At 35.9% G+C, this 21,052-nt stretch overlaps 1 protein-coding gene across 3 annotated transcripts; it reads right to left on the bottom strand.

Annotated features, from left to right (window-relative positions):
• Positions 1-518: 518 nt before the first annotated feature.
• LOC584196 (inhibitor of growth protein 3) lies at positions 519-19,758 on the bottom strand. 3 transcript variants are annotated; one of them, XM_031000561.1, is made up of 11 exons: positions 19,650-19,758; positions 14,844-14,915; positions 14,501-14,601; positions 13,978-14,043; positions 12,192-12,288; positions 11,592-11,648; positions 9,955-10,211; positions 9,183-9,361; positions 6,269-6,298; positions 4,862-5,099; positions 519-677 (listed from the first exon to the last, which is right to left on the bottom strand). In XM_031000561.1, the coding sequence occupies exons 1-11, from the start codon at positions 19,675-19,677 to the stop codon at positions 522-524; spliced, it is 1,281 nt and encodes a 426-aa protein (XP_030856421.1). In that variant the 5' UTR covers positions 19,678-19,758; the 3' UTR covers positions 519-521. The 3 variants fall into 3 exon arrangements, with proteins under 3 accessions (XP_030856421.1, XP_030856422.1, XP_030856423.1); XM_031000562.1 differs by lacking the exon at positions 11,592-11,648; XM_031000563.1 differs by lacking the exon at positions 14,844-14,915 and having other exon boundaries at positions 19,650-19,744.
• Between the last annotated feature and the right edge of the window lie 1,294 nt (positions 19,759-21,052).

Below are 21,052 nucleotides of genomic sequence, written 5' to 3'. Positions count from 1 at the left end.
TTATGGATCACTCAAAAAGAAAAAAAACATGATACAAATTCAAATAAGGTTTAACAAAACTTTGAAGGACACAGCAAAAGCTTACAAACGATGAACACAGCGCTCTCTATCATAATATCCGCATCACGAATGGCTGCTTCTCTAATCATTCACAAAAACTGTTCTGCATTTTCTATGAACACAGACATGAATGTATATTGTTGAAAAGTTAACACAGATACAAGAAATTCTTTGAAGAAATCACAGCATATGTCGTCGCAGATCACCGCAAGAAAACTGCATTTCTGCATTTACATTCAGAGTTGAGCAAGATCCGTTGCCATGCACTGCCATGATATGACAAATTGCCTTCACTACAATGATGGGCATGATGCAACTGAAGCACAATATGCATGTGGACATTCTCATTTAATATAATTATCTGACGCCTATTGTTTTTTAAAGAATGGTTTGCACTATCTGAAATATATCACTGATGATCATCGTTACTTCCTTTTGTCCTTCTTCATCTTCTTTGATAGTCATTTCTGCTTGTGAGAGGACGATGATGATGATGACGATGGTGTGTCCTTCTTTTCTCTACGTTTCATGGCAGAGGCACACTGCGGACAGAACCACTTACCCTTGGGCGGATTGGTGATCCCTACGCAGCCATAATGGAACCATTCGATTGGACACTGCAAGAAACAAATAAAGAGGCATCATTTAAGCCATCAAAATATGCACTTCAGTATGATATCAACCAATCAAATATTCAAAGAGCTTTTATTCCTCTAACCGAGCCTTTCTGTAAGCGGGCATTGGGCGATGTTTATCGAACAGTCCCTGACTTTTGGCGACTGGCAAGACATAAAAAATGAGTACCTGTTAAACCCTTACTGTACTGGGCTATTTTGGGCACCTCATGACTGGGGGGGGGGGCCTGGGAGGCCCCCCTCCCTATGATCTCGGCCGTCGAAAGTCTGATAAACATGAAAATGTGCATGTTTGTAGATATTTACGTAAGGAACAAGATGGTATAGTTAGTTTTTTCCTAATATGCAAATTGTTGTTGTTATAGCCTAATTAATTATGCAAAATGCTAATTTTATGCATTTTAAAGAAAATTCTACATATTTGTCTGTAGACTTGTGAAGAATCTTGAAAATGTATTGAATAAATGTTTCCTTAATCTCAAATTCATGAGGTTACATTATTTTTACGATATTTGAAAATGCATAGGTTAATTTGCATAAATTATGAATACGCATTCATGAATATCAAATCTGGAAATATACAGGGAACTAGAATCATTACAAAAATTGTCAGACTCCACTTTTTGAATGTTAATTGAAACTCATTATTCATAAGAAACTTCTTTTCTAACACAAAATAGTTATTTTGATGTAATTAATAATGATAATTTATGTAAATTTGATGCGATTTTCAAATATTTATTTTCTTTTGTATTTTAATGTTTTTTATTTCTTATTATATCTATTGTTTTATTTCTAATGTATTCTTTTGTTCTGGAATACATCAAGTTACTTTGAGAAACATATAAAAGCAATTTGATATGAATTCATATCTCCCACTTAGGAAGAAATACATCTAAACCTGTATTCACATTTCTGCTTGTACATGAATATACGCAATTATAGCATATTTTTGATGACATGCACATACTAATTGTTATGTAACACCTTACAGGTATATCCGATTTTGACGAAAATGGTATCAAAATGTGCGTAAGACTTGAGGGGAAAAGTCATGAAACGACAATTCAAAATTCCAAGCGGTTGCGGCCCAATCTCCGAAAATGAGGCCCCCCCCCCCCCCCCCCCCCAGTACAGTAAGGGTTAAGAAACTTTCACATGGTCGGCACTAAATGTTCACGATTCTGACAAAAAACTTACTTGATACAAATTAAATGTGGACTGAATGAGCTCTGAAAAATCATTTTACAATGTGAATCCTAAAGTCCTTCTGTGATAAGCTGCGAATCCCAGCGCAAATTTTCTTCACTGCTTCAAAATCACCCTTGAAATTTGTTTTTGCAGCAAATTTTTTTGATATGAGATCCGCAAGTGCTACCAATAACCATATATAGATCATAGATTGCATCGACTCGCGCATTAACAAATGGCTCAAAGAATCAAGAAAAAAAAATGTCTAATGGAGAAATAAACAAGCATTTGTATAATCATTAGAGATCTACAGAGGTTTGTTTTTGGTCAAATATATTATATAATCTCAAATGGAATTTGGAAGTCTTTCACTGACAAGTTGTTTTGACAAAAAGCTAGCCGGCCAGCTTCCCACCACAAACCTTTGGAATACCGGTAATTTTGCGCGCTGCGGATTTGCCGCTGGTGCAGTAGCCTCGTTGGCAAACTGCCAGCCTGCTAGCTTCCCACCACGGACCATCCATGTTCCGTGGAGAGTGTGGCGGAAGATTTGTTTGCGAGGTTAAGATTTCCATTTCGAGAACGCACATTACGCACCCGTGCGCATCATCGATCAGCTGTTGAATGAAAATTGAGAATTGGACAATTTTACATGTACGATTTTATGTTCAAATATCTGGTCAGTTTTCCTCTATTTCTTTGGTTTTACAGCACCTAAAAATAATTTTTTTCAAATATACTAATGACGTGGTTCAGACTGATTGTCTGATGTGTTTTTAAGTCAATTTTGTGAATACATTTTTTTGTATGAATTTGCCTATTGTTGCATGTTGTTTTTGTCTCCGTCTGTGTTTTTGTTTACATCTCAAACTGCTACCACTGCTGTGCAGTGTTTACTTTATAGTGTACTGATAGTCTAATGAATAAAATAAGGGTAAAGGTAACTGGTAACATTAAAAATTAAAAATAATACATATTTTCAATAATTTTGGAAATGGCTCTAGGTCCTGGAAAAACAACTCCCGGTTCTCTCAAAAATTTAAGGACCAGGAGCCACTTTTTCCACATATTTGGCTCCCGGTCTGCTTTGACTTACGGAGAGGCTTGCCTCTAACCCGTAACCCTATTTAGCCCGGGGTGGAGGGGGGGTGGGGAAGCTTTAGTTCCCCCCCCCCCCCCACTCTACATTTTTCTTGATAATTTTATGACTTTTGTCTTTCGAGTCTTGCACATCTTTTGAAATAATTTTTTAGAATATATCGGACCTACTGTTACAAAGTCAGGTGACCTTTTGTCTTTGTCAGCCCGAAAATCACTCATTTTCGTGATTTGTGTACAGAACAAACGGAAATCGCATTCTTCCAAAAAAGAGATAAAACATTGGTTATTTGGTCTTGTTTATAGTTTAGGTGGGTATTTTGGGGTTCAAAATAGTTGAATTATAGTTAGAAATGAAATAAAACAACAAAAACAATAAAATACATAAATTTTAAAAAACAATGTAATACATAAGAAAATATCAAAATATCAGATAACATAAGGAATAACCTGGCTCTTCAAAAAAAAAATTAAAATTATTATTATCCCTAATGGTATAAAGAATGTATGTAGTGAAAACTAATGTTTAAATATGAAGAATATATGATTCATGGGTAACTAGATGGAACTTCCGACAGCGCGCAGTCGAAAGTGATGCCTGCGTCATAGAGCAATTTTACAAACCAAAATGGAAGAAATTTTTCAAATTCAAATTGGGTCGTAATCCATTAAAAGGTTCTCAGAATATCGAGATTACAAGCTATTTCTCATATACATGTATGACCTCTTGATCTTTGACCTCATGACCCCAAATGCAAGATACATACATGTCTTGAGTTTGATGGTAATCCATCCATCGGTTCTAATGATAATGCAATCACAAGCTATTTTTGCATATATAATGAGCCATGTGACCTTTGACCTATGACCTCATGTTCCCAAAATCTAATCAATTCATTGGCTATGCAAGTTACATACATGACCAAAGTTTGGTAGGAATCCATCCGTTGGTTCTTGAGATAACGCGATCACAAGAACGTACGGACGGACGGACAACTCGAAAACATAAATGCCTCCGGCTATTTCGTAACGGAGGCATAAAAATGTGAATTTGATTACCTTATTTGCATAAATATGCAAATGAGTGAGTTTTTCAACAAAAAAAAAAAAATCAATTAACGTAGTTATCTTTACCCTTCACTTGACATGCATGCAAATAGGTGGGGCCTTAGAAGCCCCCCCCCCCCCCAGGTTATGTAGTTTCAAAGTAGCCCAGGGGGGTGTTTCATAAAGAGTTTGTAAAGTTACGCATGACTTTAAGAATGACTTGTATATGAAGTGCCAGATAGGATGCCCAAAGTTTTTTCTGATATTTCCAATAACCTCAATTAAATTATGGCAAAAAACATACTTTGCATTAAAAATGGTTGTTATAATAAGAATGTTAATCTACATCTGCAAAGTTCAACTTAATAAATAATAATCAATAATGATTGAGCATCCCATTTGGCTTCTCATAGACAAGTCGTTCGTAAAGTCATGCGTAACTTTACGAACAGCTTTATGAAACACCCCCAGGCTAGATAGGGTTTAGTAATACTACATTTTGATGGAAAATTTGAAGTGTAGTGACTGTAAATGGTAAACACATTGCTACTGACAACGTACACAGTAAACTCAACAGCACTACTGACTAAGCAACATGTAAGCAGTTTCTCAATGTAATCTGTTACTAGAGACTTTTTATACTGCTCTAGCGTATAACAAATGTCAGTTGTAAAGCAATAGATCATTAGTTTGATGGTGTTTATCATTTGAGCTTAGATTTTCCTACCATGTCCTTCATTTGAAAACATACTGTGACATTTGCCATTAGTTTACTTGGCCCCTATCACCCTACTGAAAAAAGTCAACCAAACACACACAAAAAAGCTTACCTTGGGGTTATCACATCCCACCATTTCACCATAAGACACCTGGTTACACAAGCAGTATCTAGGTTCGTTTGGATCAAAGGTCCAATCATATGTCGTTGTGGTATCTTCAGCAGGTTGTTCTGTTAAAGGTTCTGTGAGAGGAGTCAGTTCTACCCCTTGCTGCTGCTGCTGCAGCTGTGTCTGCTGCTGTGTCTGCTGCTGCTGCTGCTGACTGGTGGAACTGGATGAACTCTTGTGTCTATGTAAGGGAATGAATATGAATTTAAGTTGGTTGGACCTCACTTTTATGATAGAGTTGGCCATTTGTAATCTGTGAAGGGTTAGAGAATGAAAATGAGCCTGAAATGGTAATGAAAGCAAAGATGACAGACACACATCCTCTAAATAACGGATTTCTAACTAAGTATCAAATTTGACCTACAGACCGAGTGCTCATTGTATATCTCACATGTAATTATAATGGTATCATCCTGTGAGATATTCCAGTACCAAAATGAGTTAAAATACACATCATTACTGACCCAAACTGGGTTCACTGCATCGTTGTGCATGTAGAGCATTGCATATTGAACGAAGGTTGGAATTTGATATAGATTTTTCTTCAATTACATTTTTTAAAGTCTACTGATTTATAATGAGGTATTAATTTATTGGGTTCAAGAAATACCATCCAGACTGAGGATGGCTTCCTACACTGATAAAGGCTACCGTATTTGCCGGCGATAAGGCCGCACCGCCGCATAGGCCGCACCCCAACTTTGACATTTCAAAGAGGGAAAAAAAAAAAAAATGGACAAAACAAAATAATCATAATTTTCTCGAAAACACTATTTTTTTTTTTACAAACTGATACCAAATTCATCCATATTCTTATAATTTACCGGAAGTTTAGCTAAAAAAGTGATCGCAGGCAGATTTGGTGTCCGATATACCCCTACCACAATGTACGGTGTAATGCGAAACTGCATAAAATGGAAAAACAAAATGGCGACTTCGGATGGATGTTCGCGGCAGCTCCGTTAGACTGTCCCTTCCTTTACTTTTGCAATGCATTGGCACGAACTTAGATCAAGATCTATCGGCAAATGTTGTGTTAGGACGTTTATTTTCGTCTTCATGTCAATAATGCAAGATAAAATTGTCGGTAAGATGTTTGGAAATGTCCTGTACCATAGTGGTATTGTTATTTTACCGTTTCTAGTCCCATACGTGCAAATTCGTGTTGGTTTTGACTTTCGTTTTTTTTTTTTTTCACTCTTTCGTCGTAAAGGCCGCACCCCGACTTTTTGGTATTTTCTCTTCCAAAAATACTGCGGCCTTTACGCCGGCAAATACGGTAATACTAACTTTATATCCCTCTCTGATTTTATTATAATGAAAAAGTGTAATAGCGACGAAGATACTCACAAATCTAAACTGCTGCTACCCTTTTTCCTCCTGAAATAAAGAAATTGGAAATAAGGGGTGATAAATAACTGATATCTTTAAATACTATTTAATTTCTAAATTTATGTATTCCCTTTAACCCTTACTGTACTGGGCTATTTCGAGCACTCTCTGACTGGGGGGGGCCTGGGAGGCCCCCCCTATGATCTCGGCCGTCGAATGTCCGATGAACGCGAAAATTTGCATGTTTGTAGATATTTACGTAAGGAACAAGATGGTATAATTAGTTTTTTCCTAATATGCAAATTTTTGTCGTTATAGCCTAATTAATTATGCAAAATGCTAATTTTATGCATTTTACAGAAAACTCTACATATTTGTCCGTAGACTTGTGAAGAATCTTGAAAATGTATTGAATAAATGTTTCCTTCATCTCAAATTCATGAGGTTTCATTATTTTTATGATATTTGAAAATGCATAGGTTAATTTGCATAAATTATGAATATGCAAATTACGCATTCATTAATTTAAAATCTGGAAATATACAGGGAACTAGAATCATTACAAAAATTGTCAGACTCCACTTTTGTAATGTTGAAACTCATTATTCATATGAAACTTCTTGTCTAACACAAAATAGTTATTTGATGTAATTAATAATGATAATTTATGCAAATTTGATGCGATTTTCAACTATTTATTTTCTTATGTATTTCATTGTTTTTTTTTCTTATTATATCTATTGTTTTATTTCTAATGTATTCTTTTGTTCTGAAAAACATCAAGTTACTTTGAGAAACATATAAAAGCAATTTGATATCAATTCATATCTTCACATTTCTGCTTGTACATGAATATATGCAATTATAGCACTTTTTTGATGACATGCGCATACTAATTGTTATGTAACACCTTACAGGTATATCCGATTTCGACGAAAATGGTATCAAAATGTGCGTAAGACTTGAGGGAAAAAAGTCATGAAACGACAATTCGAAATTCCGAGCGGTTGCGGCGCGATCTCCGAAAATGTCGAGGGGGGGGCCTCCCAGGCCCCCCCCCCCCCCAGTACAGTAAGGGTTAAATAAGAAAAAATTAAATCTAGTGCATTTCACATAGAGACGTCTTCTCAAAGTGTCAATCCAAACGATGACCAAGATCATACTGTACTGCCAAACTATTATGACACCCAGCGCTCAAAATACACGGGGGCAGTGGGCGATTCGCCCCCGTGAGCTCCATAATCGCCCCCGTCAGGTTGCTCACGGGGGCGATTGCAAAATTAAAAATCGCCCCCGTGGAATTATAAAATTAAGATTATCTTTTCTGATAAAACTTTAACACAATATTGAGTATTAATTTTCAAACCTTAAACCAATGAAATGGAACTTAGATGGCGCTTTCTCTACCATCTCTACGAGTATTCCCGATACAAACAACGGAAGCTCGCGGTGCGGCCGTCAGCACAGTGGCTATACTGCGCTGGTAGTACCGGTGTGCACGCTGACGCCCAATATCTGCTGGAGCTGGAGATCGACAATCGCGCAAAGACTGAAACATGGAGAAGTTTTTCGTTGTGAAAGTTTGAATCCTCTGAAATCTGGTGATTCTTAAAGACCAGCAAATAATGTAACCCGACCAGTAAATCAATATTGAGAAGAAGAAGAAGGCATAGGATGTTGCAGGGGCGGATCTAGGCGGTTTAGGGGTTTAACCCCCCCCCCCCCCTTCCCCCTTGGGCTGCCAAGGAAAAATGTGATGTGCACAGAAAAATGCTATCATGTGTCCAGACCTACACAGTATTAGTAGATGTCAGTAGATGCCAGGAAAACATCACTAACGGGGGTTAAAAAAAAAAAAAAAAAAATCGCCTCGCCGCTTTGCGGCTCGTGGACGATGATCCACATCGTATTTGGGGTACCCCCCCCCACCCTTAGCAAAAAGCTTGATCCGCCCCTGTGTTTTGGAAGGATATGGTAAAGACTAAAAGTAAAGAAAGAATGTAATTAAGGTTGCTCTGAATAATGAGGAGGAAATTATGTGCAGAACGGGAAGAAATGGAGAAAATGTCCTCACGGGGATATAAGTCAATAAACAGCTATGTAACAAGTATTTTTTAAGAGGAAAAATACTGACTTAGATAAATGATAATGATAAAATACCAAGGAGTTTCACGGGCACCAATTCAATGGACATTTGTATTAAAATAAGAGCCCCCATGGGCAAAAAATTAATTTGAGACCTGATGACACCTATAATCATACATGGGCACAATAGCAGAATATTCACACAGCACTAGTAGCCAAACTCTATTGCTAACCTTGATCCTATGGATTTGACTCCATAGGGAAAGAAAAAATCCCCAGAAAAACTGCACTACACAAATTTGCCTTTAAAAAAGTTTTAAAAATAAAGTAATTCCAAGTAGAGGTGTCATTATACAGTGCGTCCCAGAAAAAACGAAACCGAGAATTATCAATGTTTTATCATAACTTAATCACAATTATAATTAATAAATGACACATAAATGTAAAGCTTAGATCCTCTTCTTTCATTTGATGCAACTTGTATGATTCATATTTCGTGCATGGGTGATTAAAAACAATTTGAAGAAAGGGTACCAAAAAGTCATTTGGCGAACGGGTTAAAAAATCAACCCTTCTGGAAAGACATTGATCTGCATTTACAACTCTCCACCAGGTGTAACTGAGTACCTGATATGCTTGAGTGCTAGTTACTTTGGCGGCTTGGTTATAGCCAGGGTAATGAAGTCTAAACACCATGAGCATCACAACATGACAGAAGTGAGTGATGTTAATAAAGCTGAAAATCATGATCTTACTGCTATACCATCAATAGGTATATAGTCCACATCGACCCCTCATACTAACAATTCATCATAACTTATAAGGAAAATAGAAGATCAAGTCTTACTTCTTGTTTCTGTGGCGGCTAGATTTAGTGCTTGAGGAAGAGGATGATGGGACTCCATCTGAGGTCGAAGTGTTTCCATAGGTGAAGTCCCTGCCTAACGTACCAAGCCCAGAGTAACCCCCAGACTTTATAGCTTCATAGCTGGCCTTCAAGCTTGCTGTTCTCCTTCCTTGCTGCATCTGTAAATATCAAAGCATTACGGTTGTTTGCATGAAGCATTATAACAGGGGGTAGTCAAATATGGGCTTGGAGCGATTTTGCTCCCATTACCCTAAAATAAGCCCCTTAGATAAGCAAAAGAAGAAAACATTCACATGAGGCGCAATAGCTCAGTTGGTAGAGCAGTGGTCTCGTAATACGGCAACCCGGTTTCGAAACCAAGGCGATGCGCTAGTGCCCTTTGGTAAGGCATTAATCCTCATTACCAGGTCTCTCAGAGAGGACCTAAAGCCGTCGGTCCTCTGGTTGCTTACTAACAAGCATTTATGCTTTCTTAACAGTCAGGTAAAATAACCACCACTACACACATGAAAAAACTATAAATAAGGGAAAAGGGTTGCTTGTACACATGTTGCATTAACCATACATTTGATATAGATAGTTTCGTATATATTTGTCAATCTATAATTCAGCTCTACTTCAACGTATTTGGAATTATAAAATAAGCACAAATTATGGTCTGTCACCACAATATATAGCTATAAAAATATAGGCGTCATCAAAAGGCCACTTAGAAATAAAGAAGAAACCAGAGTCATTTACATCAACTTACATGTAACGTATTTGAGACAGCCTGTGCTGCAGCCATAGCTATTGCGCTACTTGAACCCACATTATCCAGGCTGTAGGGTAAGGATGGTTGAGAGTTGCCTGAACTCTCCCTGGAATTCACAAGGGAATTGCTATTGGAACTTAGACTACTACTCCGTGATGGTGCGATGTCCTGCACTGCATTGGTAGCCAAGGTGGACAGGATCTTGTCTGCATTTACCCGTTTGTCTACATGGTTATCGTGGGAGACCTTCCTCTCTGTGGTGAAACATGTCATAGTAAATACATTACATCATTAGAGAATGGAAGATGTCACATATATATGGAATACAACTTTTAAAGAAAATCAACAGTGTTTTCAAATATGTAAGTCACAGCAAGTGTTCCATTCAAATGTAAATTCTGAATTCAGCATCTTCTAGTCACACATTTTCTCAAATTTTAAAGGCAATCTTAGTCCAGCAACAAAATTTGCAAGATTTTGTATTGAAACAGGTTAATATAATCTGTATATAAGCCAGAGCCCTGTAAATTCATAATGTGCGTGACAGATGGTGTAACCGCATCTGTCAGGTCAACTGTTTAATTTCCTGAAGTAAATAATAATTACTGATGGGAAAATGTTGTGGAGATGTAGTCAAGAAGAAAGGTCAAAACTGTAGAAAACTTAAAGTAGATATTCATTAATTTTAAAACTAACTTTATTTTCAGTATTGCAAAGTTGAACCTTTGTTTCGTCAAGGTTATCGACATTCAATGCTTGGAAACATTCGAAGTAATGATTATTATAAATTACAAAACGCTTAAATACAGCCCCGGCATAGCACCTGAAGAACTCTCCAAATGCTGCAGAGATGTGTGAGATCACATGACATCTCACACATTTTCAGTGCCTGTTTTTTCATCTTCTCTTGAGTTCTTTCTCTTACTTCACTACCGTCAGGCTAAATGTATAATCTATTGCCTCACTCTAAACCTGCGCATGGTTTTATTTTCATGAAAAATGCAGCGATACAAAAATAAAGGAATCTGTCGCTTGTAAACAAAATAAGATGCCATTGTATATTCAACTGCACACACGGCGGTATGTTCGGCATTTCTAGAGGGAACAAATACCGTCCTTAATATCATTCCAGGGGTTTTTCAATTTGAAAGTCTGGTTTCTTTGATTGTTAATTAACCCCTATCCTGTGTATTTACGAAGAAAAGATTTTAGTTATCAGAATCAGTTTCATATCCCCTTTTGAATAGTTTGAAATGCCATCACATTTATATACACTAAACTCATTATAATTTGAGAAATAATAGCTTTGCAATTATTTTCATTCTTTATGAGATTTCGTCTGCTTGGGCAGTATTAGTCCATTATGTGACGTCATTACAACAGATGCTATGGAGGTGGTTGTATTTTTATTTTTATAAATAACCTGATATGTAGTTGACCTAAAACTTGTACGATGGCCATCTGTTAGCTTACCAGTTTCTAGTGATACATTAGTTGACATATGTGTGATTTTCTTCGAATTTTTTTTCTTCAAAATATATCTTTGGAGTCTGCTCATTAATTCATGTTAGAAGACGTAAGAAAAATCTAAATCCTGCATTCTGTATAAATACTTATAAGGATAATTCACTCACTGTCTGACTTTGCGGACCCTGACTTCATAGGCTGTGAACTATCTAATTCTAAAGATCCTGTATGAAAAAGTAACAGAATATGGTAGGAAATGGATATCAGAAATGATTGGAAAGGGTTAGGATTAACAAAAAATGCAGGCATTATAACTATTTATAACGACCTTTCTCTCTATATTTGCCTTTCCCATGTGTTCAAAATAATGTTTTAATAACCGCTTACTGATACAATGAAACTGAGACCAATATTTTGTTCTCACAGCTGTTGTTTTGACCACTTTGATACAACATTAGTTTTAGCTTCCTTGGCAATATCAAATCACATCTTAAACGACTTGGATTGATTTTGTCAGATATCCTTCTAAATTCTAGTGGTACCTTAATACTTAAAAAGATGATAATAATTTTACATTATGACCACATAACTACTGAGGAGAGATATGCTTAAAATTACTCTTATATGATGAAACATTCTTATTGCATAAAAGAACAAAATTTTACACAAGTTTTGATTGTCAAACCAAAAACCTTCTAAATGTACAATGACACACTGTATAAAGCATTAAGAAAATTGACAGAGGAAAGCATAAATTGTACACTTACTTCTCTCAAGAACCTCTGTAATACCCGCATGATCTGCTTCTAGCTCCATTTTGAATCTACTCACTTCTTGATCAAGTTTTCGTAAATATCTTTCAACCTAAGATTCAAGAATTAAAGAAAATATAATAAACATGAAATTTATGAGCCTATTTATTTTTATTTTTTAATGCAAAAAAACTCTTTTGTGTTCTTGACATTTGGCAAAACCTGACTAAATTCAGCTTGTAAAAATTTCCACTTTTTTTCAATTTTTTTTTTTTTAATAGAAACAATAGGCCTACAAGTAGGCTACATAACAATATGGATTGACCATAGAATCTGCAGTGAGCACATCACTTGAAATCATATGCATCTCCAATCTTAAGATGTGTTCTTGATATAGTAATAATGTTGTGTCATGTTGCTTTTCAAGAATTATATGGAGGTATAAAATAATGTTTTACCACACATACCAATGTATTGTTAACTTAGTCCTGTATAAAATCAAATAAAAATACACATCTAACTAGATGAGGATAACTCCTTAGTTCATCAATCAAAAATGTCAACAAAAAAATTGCCAAATATTGTACAACTTTAAACATTTAACTTAAACCCCTTAAATTGTTTAGCTTTGCAAAGTTAAAAGCACAAAGGCATTCAAAAATTGACATGAGATTTTTAAAATTTCATTTGAAGAAAAAAAAAGGTTAAAGGGATATTTGAGTTCTGTTGCAGAGGGCACTACACAAAATAATTTTGTTGTGAGATAATGAAAAACTGATTGTCAAATTGACAATCATCATTTTTTAGATCAAACTTGGTTCAGAGATGTTTGGTTTTTTTGTTGACATTTCCGTGTTGCTTATATTACCCACAATTAGCCGGCTCATGTATTTTTATTTTTAATTAAATAATTAATTAACGGTCACCATGTTTTTTGAAAGTGGAGCTGAATTGGTATGATCGTATTGGCTAAATTATACACATTTTGGGGTCTAAAATTACCTTCATAGCAATTTTAGGTTCTAAAAGGGCATTATAAATGTCATAGATAAGAATAAGAGCAATAACCATGCACTTTGAAGGCATTTGCAGTCTGAAAACAGAACTCAACTATCCCTTTAATGAAATATATTAGTATAAAAATAATACACAGCAGTGAGGGCATTAGAAAAAATTACCCACACAACGTACCTTTGGAACAGTCTAACACGCCTGAGGCGTTAGCCGAGGGTGTTTGGACTGTTTTGAAGGTAACGAGTGTGGTAAATTTTGCTTACCGGAATGCCCGAACGAAATGATGTGTACTATTTGTTTTATAAGATTATGTTTTATTTGTTTTATAAAATTATGTTTTATAACATAATTTTGATAATGAACTGTCATTACCATTGGATAATGACCGGTCATTATCCAAATTACGCGTTAGGCAAAATAAATGCCTAGTCACGTGTACGCTCTCAACCAATCATTTGATTAGGATCCATGTCATCATCTTATAATACTTTCTATCACAAAACTAAGGGTCAATTCTCCAAACATTTGGAAAAACAAAAAAACACCCCCCAAAAACACAATAACATTTTTTTTTTAACATGAAAGACAAACCCCCCCCCCCCCCCCTCCCCAACAACAAGAAAAGGGGAGAGGCAATAGTAACTCATGTACTTGCATAAATGCTTTGATCCTCCCAAATCCTCCCTCCTATCACGAGCTTTCACTCAATTTGCAAACATATGTACACAAAGTTCGGATAAGAATACAAAGAATACAAAAATTACTTCACAATGTTCCCTGTACTTACTGTGTCATATACTTGGTTCGCTATTTGAACTTTTTCATCTGCACTGTCTAACAGTTTATAATATTCCTGTAAACAGCATACAAAATGAATTAAAATGACAGAAATGATACAAAAAATTGATTACTTATCATGTAAAAAAAGTATGTTTTCATTACAAAAGCTTACAAAGTTGAACACTTGTGAATATTAGATTTCTTTCAATCAAATGTAGTGATATATGAACAGAGAAATACAAACAAGGAAACTAAATATTACTTCAGCATAATTTGCAAACTAGGTTAACATTTTATAGTCTGATGTAGAAAATAAAAAGGGAAGTGTATATAATGCTACGGTCACAAAGGTTCGTATGAACGATAATTTGTATGAATCTCTGTTTTTCCATTGTCTTCCCGAATTTCCATTGTCTGAAAATCGTTTGTACGGTGTTCTTAGCAGCTTGTAAGGGCATTTGTGACTGAGGCTTAACATGAAAGAAATAACTGGAAATTAAGAAATATGTATAGTATCAATTCTAACTCACCTTTCGTAATGTATCATACTGCTGTTGTTTTGATTCAGTTTTTAATTTTTTGGCAGCCTCAAAAAATTTCTTCACTTTTTCTTCTATTGTATCCACAGAATCTGTAATTGGAAAGGGGTAAAATGGTAAGTTCGGTCATAGTAAAAGTACATTCAGAGTTACAAACATATCTATGAAATATTCATCAAGATTTATTGTTACTGATCAAAAAGAATATTCTTTTCATTAAGAACTAATCAATTGATTTATTACTTTGAGCTGTTACGTTAATACACTTTTGCTTCAAAAACATGAATATACAATGCCTTTAACATAAAATGTAATTATATTTTTTGTAGCTTACTTTCAATTTGAAGATCCATTTCTCTCATTTCCGTGAATCTCTCTTTCAATTCGATTGGTAACTGCTCAATCACTAAAATGAAGAAAAAAATATGTGGATATAAAAACATAGCATCATTAGATAGAGAAGGTAGTATCCAACAATTTCAGACAAAATCCAGCTTAAGCACTCTTTCAGGGTGGTCCACAATGGATTTAAACATTTAACAGCAACAGGTTGAATTTTTTTGTACAGGTTTGAATTTTGTTTTTACAGGTTTGAAAATCGTGCTAAGCAGGTTAACATTCTTTCTCAACCAAAAATTTATATGAAACATTAGTCTTAAATGTTTAAAAATATGCATCAGATTGCATCTGAGTCCAGATTTTGAACGCAATTGTAAACTTACACCGAGTATGAATATCACATTTGTTTAACTTGTAAATTTGAGCGAAGAATCAACCCACTCGAGACTCCGATCGTAATACAGCTGAATTTTCAGTGACATCACGGAATGAACAATGGGCAATTTAAAAAAAAAATTGACAACCAATTACACAGGTTTAAAAAATTGCCGGCTTGTTATCATTTTAGCTTCAGCTGTTTATGTTTACAAATAAGGCAACATACAAAAATTGATAACTTGTTTTATTTCAGGGGCACAATATACAATTTTAGGGAAATTGTCGGGGCTGCTTTTTTTCCATTTTGGAGTCTAATCTTTTGAGGGGCTACTTTTTCATTAGTTCATAAAAAGATACAGTTTGCCAAGTTCATATTATTAGTAGGCTTACTGGCTTATATAACTTTGATTTAGGTTTCCTGCTTCATTTTTCCCTATTGAATACCGATTAAAAAATAAAGCATTTATCTAGTTAATAATGAAGTTTTAGTGAATTTTGTTGATGCAAGAACTGTATCAAGTATAGTACTGTAACTTCACGGATATCTCCAATTCCGTTTAACCACCAGTCAAAACCGAACAGTTTTCGGTTAAACTCATTAAAAATCTTCTCTTTTTTTTTGCGTTGTTGACCGACTCTGTCGGCCCAAGCCAGGTCTGTGTGAAAAAGCGGGAAGGACTTTCATTTGACTGCGAGGTGCATTTGAAGGCGCTGATTTGTGCTTGTGAACTTGTCACAAATAATAGTAACAATTATGTTTTTAGAAGAATGTGTAAGAACATTAATGTAAATTAAAAAACAGTAGAGGACCTAGGATAGAACCTTGTGGTACGCCGTGTGTAAAAGTTGGATGAATTATTATTATAAACTACATATTGAGATCTATTACAAAGATTACTTTCAAACCAAGATGACAGACAAATTGGAGTTTTGTTCTAGTTTCGAAGTGGTGAGTCAACACACAGATTACTGAGCTGGGAGACATTGCCAGGCATAGTGCCAGGTGGAGGGGCATAAATCAAAACTTAAAAAAAAAAAAAAAAAAAAACGGGAAAACAAAACCGTCCAATTGAAAACGGAATCCTCCATGGGCGGTCGGATACCGGACGGTTAAACGTTTGACTACAGCACTAATCAAGTACTAGCAATTTCAAAGTTTTGTTGAGTCTCTTCTCTTTGACTCTAACTCTCACGGTTCGGACAGCAGTGCAGTGGTACTGCACTGTATATGTGTGTGTACTCAAAGCAGCTGCAGTATTTATGCAACTGAACCGTCAGTCACAATCAGTTTTTTGTGAAAACTTTAATTTGAAAAATAATTATCAAAGTTCAGTAAACATGGCGATGGCCAGAATAATCACAAAATAAGCTTTGATTTCATACCTCTATTCACAAAAACTATATAAAAATCGTGGCAATCATGATGGAAATAGATTGCAGTTTCGCTATGGTTTAGCTATGGGTTAAGCGAACCGCTTAGGTTCAGGTTCAGCTAATGATCCATCAAAACAAAATCGACCATTAGAACAAAATTGACCGCCAAAAACTTTGTACTACACTCTGTTTCGCAATCGCGGAAATTTACATGGTTTCGGGTACATGTGACATGGTAAGCAGAGCTGCCAAATTGTATTTTGCATTTTCAGTATTCTTATCCCCCAAAATCAGTATTTTGACCAAAAAATCCATATATTTTCTGCGTGAAAAAAATATGCATGCGTAGTCTATATCGGCAATGTTCGATAAGTTATTACATTTCCATCCCACACGTAAACAATTGTAGATCTACACCACTAAGCACGGCACAATGGACTTAACATTAATTTGCCCTTTCAAAAGTAGCTTATCAAATGAACATTCATTACCATCATTGACTGGACAATTCCTTCAGTCTTTTCTGCAAATGTCCTTCATTTCAGTTCTAACTCTTAAATGTCTCTAATGTACATGTTGCTTCCAAAGCAACAACATCGTTAGCATGCACTCGACTTGCGTAGTCACATTGCATGCACAATTAGAACACACACACACACACACGTGTACGCATATTGGCAAGTTGCAGCACTGATTTCACTTCAGTCCCACACGCAGACAAGCACCGCACACATGCACAGTAAACAATACAAACGGATATAAGTCGACAAACGTCTTTTAGCGCACGGAGTGCGCACCAGCCATGCCCATAGACTAATACAAAATTGACACGGCGTGCGCACCGCCCTTGAACTTATACACATTACACAACTGATTTTTTTCTTCTTCCGTATTTTAACATGAAAAAACGTACGTCCATATTTTAAGTTGATTTCCGTACGGAATACGGCAAATCCGTACTACTTGGCAGCTCTGGGTAAGGTATGGGTCGAGTTATTCAGAACCAAATTTGTGTATAAGACTTACACAGGGATTCAACCCACGTTATGTTGTAATAGTAGAGTATTTTAGTGGTATAAAAAAAACACCTGTCAGCTGGTATGGAGTCCATTCCGTTTAGGGTTAGACTTCGTGCATTGTACTTATGTAGGAGTGATAGTTATGCACTCATTACAATCGATCTTAGACTGAAAATTTCTGTCTCTTTTGTTTGATAGCCCCTTATTTGGGTAGGGTCGGCTCCTTTCTTTAGAGACAGAAGCTGTCATAGGGTTTCCTGTGCAAAGTTTGGACTAAAATGTCATTTTAGCAGATGCCTATTCAATCTATTTAAACTCTAAAATTAGGCCTAGGCTAATATACATCTGTTCCACTTACCAGCTTGACTGTACGATGTGTTTAAGGGTGCTTTTTCCAGATTTTCTTCCTGAACCGTTAAAAAGGTATCGGTCCAAAATGATTTTTATATTTTTAATTTTGAGCACTTTAATGGTACCTAAAATCACTCATATTTCGGATAATTTGAAGTTAGTTCATGTTCAAATTTATTTTATTGTCAAGAAATGTGGTAGTTAGAGCAAACAATAGACAGCCACCAAAACAGGAAATGTGGCAGCATCAGTGATAATCACCACACACTAAAGATGTGTAGATTTGATCAAGATAAACCTCCATAAAAAGTTTTTTTTTAATCCTTCAAGAGATGTGGCAGTATGAAGAATGCACAAAAAGGACAAATGACCTTTGATCCTATAAAGGATGGAACAAGGAGAGAAGCATCCCCAAAAAGTAAAGATGTGTATTGTGTAGATGGAGACGGCTTTCTTCCAGAAGCTTTGGTATTCAAGGTATTCAAGGTATATACAAAATTTGAAAGAAATTCATCAAGAAATGGGGTCTACAGCCATTCTGCACAATATGACCTTTTGACCCTATAAAACATGGGACACTGGTGGCAGCATCACCAAAACTAGGGGAGCATATTTTAAACAAACAAACACTTCCATACTCAATTTGAAAGAAATCTGTAAAGAAATGATGCAGTTAGACCACACACTGGAGTGTACACAAGACATCTATCAAAATATGACTTTTGACCCTATAAAAGACGGAACACTGAAGGCAGCATCACCAAAATATGTAGGCTTGTAGATTATACCAAGATACATCTTCATTCAAAATTTGAACAAAATCCCTTGAAAAATGCGGCCTGTAGAGCGCATACAAACCATCAATAAAAATATGGCCATTTACCCTAAAGACGACGGAACACTGGGGCAGCATCACCAACAATTATAGTCTAGGTGTGTATCATACCAAGATACACCTCCATACAAAATTTGAAAGAAATCAGTCAAGGAATGTTTCAGTTAGAGGGCACACAAGAATATGACGCGGCGGCATACCGCTGCTGATTCAAAAGCATACAATAACAGTTTTTAACCCTTTTTCGGTCTACAATCGTCACTAAAGACGTAGGCCTACAGTAAAGTACCAAATTTGAGTGAACTCAGTTGAGTTTTGTACAGTGGTGTTTGAAACAGTTTTTTATACACAAAAAGTATGCTAGGTCTAAATCTAATGCTGCTATGTGTTGCAGACGATTTGTCAAATCAAATGTTGGCTTCCCTACATTAAGGTCAACATGTGGGGCAATATCAAAACTGAAAAAGTAAAGTGACCATCAACTGTGATAAATTTCCATAGCATAGCCTACCCACTTTCTAGAAGTGAGTATGCCGAGTATTCTTGCAAAATACGATCGGCATTAACTTTTACTTCAGTAAAAATACAACCACAAAAAATCAGGTGACCGAAAATACTCTACAATTCTTTTTACATTCCCCCTGCATTACGTAAAAAGTTAACATTCGAGAGACTGACCGAAAATAGCATACTCCACTCATCAAATGCATTCACACGTAGACCTATTTAAAGTTCCCGCAAAAGTAATTGGTACTAAATTTCTACAAATATCATAGGTTATATGTCAATTTTGTATACCAGATATAGTTTAAAATATACGTATACCTACAAAAATTGTACTTACTTTCCAAATAATCTTCTAAATACAACATCTTGAAGACTTTTCACAGAAAGTTTAGAAGGCTAGGTTTTGGAAAATTCTCTTCAATACATACACACAATTAGACGTAGATGGCGTTTAACATACACGGACAATCCAACCCAACGAACAAAGTTCATTAATTTTGTATGAAAGCGAAACAATAAGAGAAATCGAATTTGCGATAGTTTAAAATAAATCTGACCAATCTTAAAATTCAACTCTTTCATCTAGATCTACGGGAATCTAAAACTGGCAATTTGGTCAGTGGACGTACGAACTATAGCCACAGAAAACTTTTCCGTTTGTCATTTTATCACAATTTTTTTCTTCTTCCTCCTGATCGCCATCTCCTTTTGGCCCGGCCCGCGCCCTAGCTCCTCCCCCCCCCCCCAGGGGCGTCGCTAGACCTTTTTTCAGGGGGGGGGGTGGTGTAGGGGCCAACAATTACCGACAAAATTAGATGTCCAATATCTACAAATTCAACCCTAGCCTGGGGACGAAGGCTAAATTGTGTTTCCTATGGATATCTATACAGTACTTGCATATGCGCAAAATGGTCATTTTCCTCGACGACATAAATATACGAATTATTTCTTCAATTTAGTCAGCACTGTAGCTATATATTTTAATGCAGGCGCGGAGCTAGGATCTTATTTTAGGGAGGGGCGGTAGTGAGCAAGACAATCACTTAAAAGCGCGCTCGATCGATCATTAGGGGTGTGTGCATGGGGGTGTGGGTGATGGGCCTCCCGCGCAAGCGCGGGAGCTTAGACGTTTCCTTAAATTATTAGGAAAAGAAGACGATTCGGTGTACTGTTCTCGACTCTTAATCCTGTATGAATTCAGTTTCTCCCCCTCCCGCGCGATCGCGAGGAAGTTTTGACGTTTCAGTACTTATTAGAGAAAGAAGACGTTTCGTCGTACCGCAGTTTCGACTCTACTAACAAACGATTCAAAATTATGATATTTAATACACCTACTTTATTTTCAACTACTCTATCAAAATAAACAATTATATTACATTATAGATTAGATATTGTAATATGTGGGTTTTTTCCCTATCCTTCTATTAGTTGAAATGTTTAAATTTACACTTTTGTATATGTAAAAGTCAAACAATTCTTTTTTTTATTATTATCAAAGACATTTTTACTAATAAGATTTACGTTTTTTGAAGTTTGGGATGCTGTAATTCACTAATCAAGCTGGATTAGTGTGACATTTTAAGAATATGTAATATATGTTCGCTTTGTTTAAGGTGCGGGTTCATAGAAAATCACAAATATCCATAATGGTAAATAGCGTATTACTAGAAACTGGAAAGCTAACAGATGGCCATCATGCAAGTTTTAGGTCAACTTCATATCGGGTGATTTATAAAAATA

Source organism: Strongylocentrotus purpuratus, unplaced genomic scaffold (genome assembly GCF_000002235.5).
Source record: "Strongylocentrotus purpuratus isolate Spur 01 unplaced genomic scaffold, Spur_5.0 spur5_scaffold_6, whole genome shotgun sequence".
Taxonomy (NCBI): domain Eukaryota; kingdom Metazoa; phylum Echinodermata; class Echinoidea; order Camarodonta; family Strongylocentrotidae; genus Strongylocentrotus; species Strongylocentrotus purpuratus.
Note: the sequence above shows the minus strand (reverse complement) of the source record. Positions and strands in the feature narration are given on the sequence as shown.

Bases quoted from the DNA above. Each gene is read 5' to 3' on its own strand.
- LOC584196 (XM_031000561.1), bottom strand. From the start codon at position 19,677: ATGTTGTATTTAGAAGATTATTTGGAAA. The intron at 14,044-14,500 runs GTGAGTTAGAAT...TGCTGTTTACAG, and splicing joins AGTATGATACATTACGAAAG to GAATATTATAAACTGTTAGA. The intron at 10,212-11,591 runs GTGAGTGAATTA...GTTTCACCACAG, and splicing joins AGGGTCCGCAAAGTCAGACA to AGAGGAAGGTCTCCCACGAT.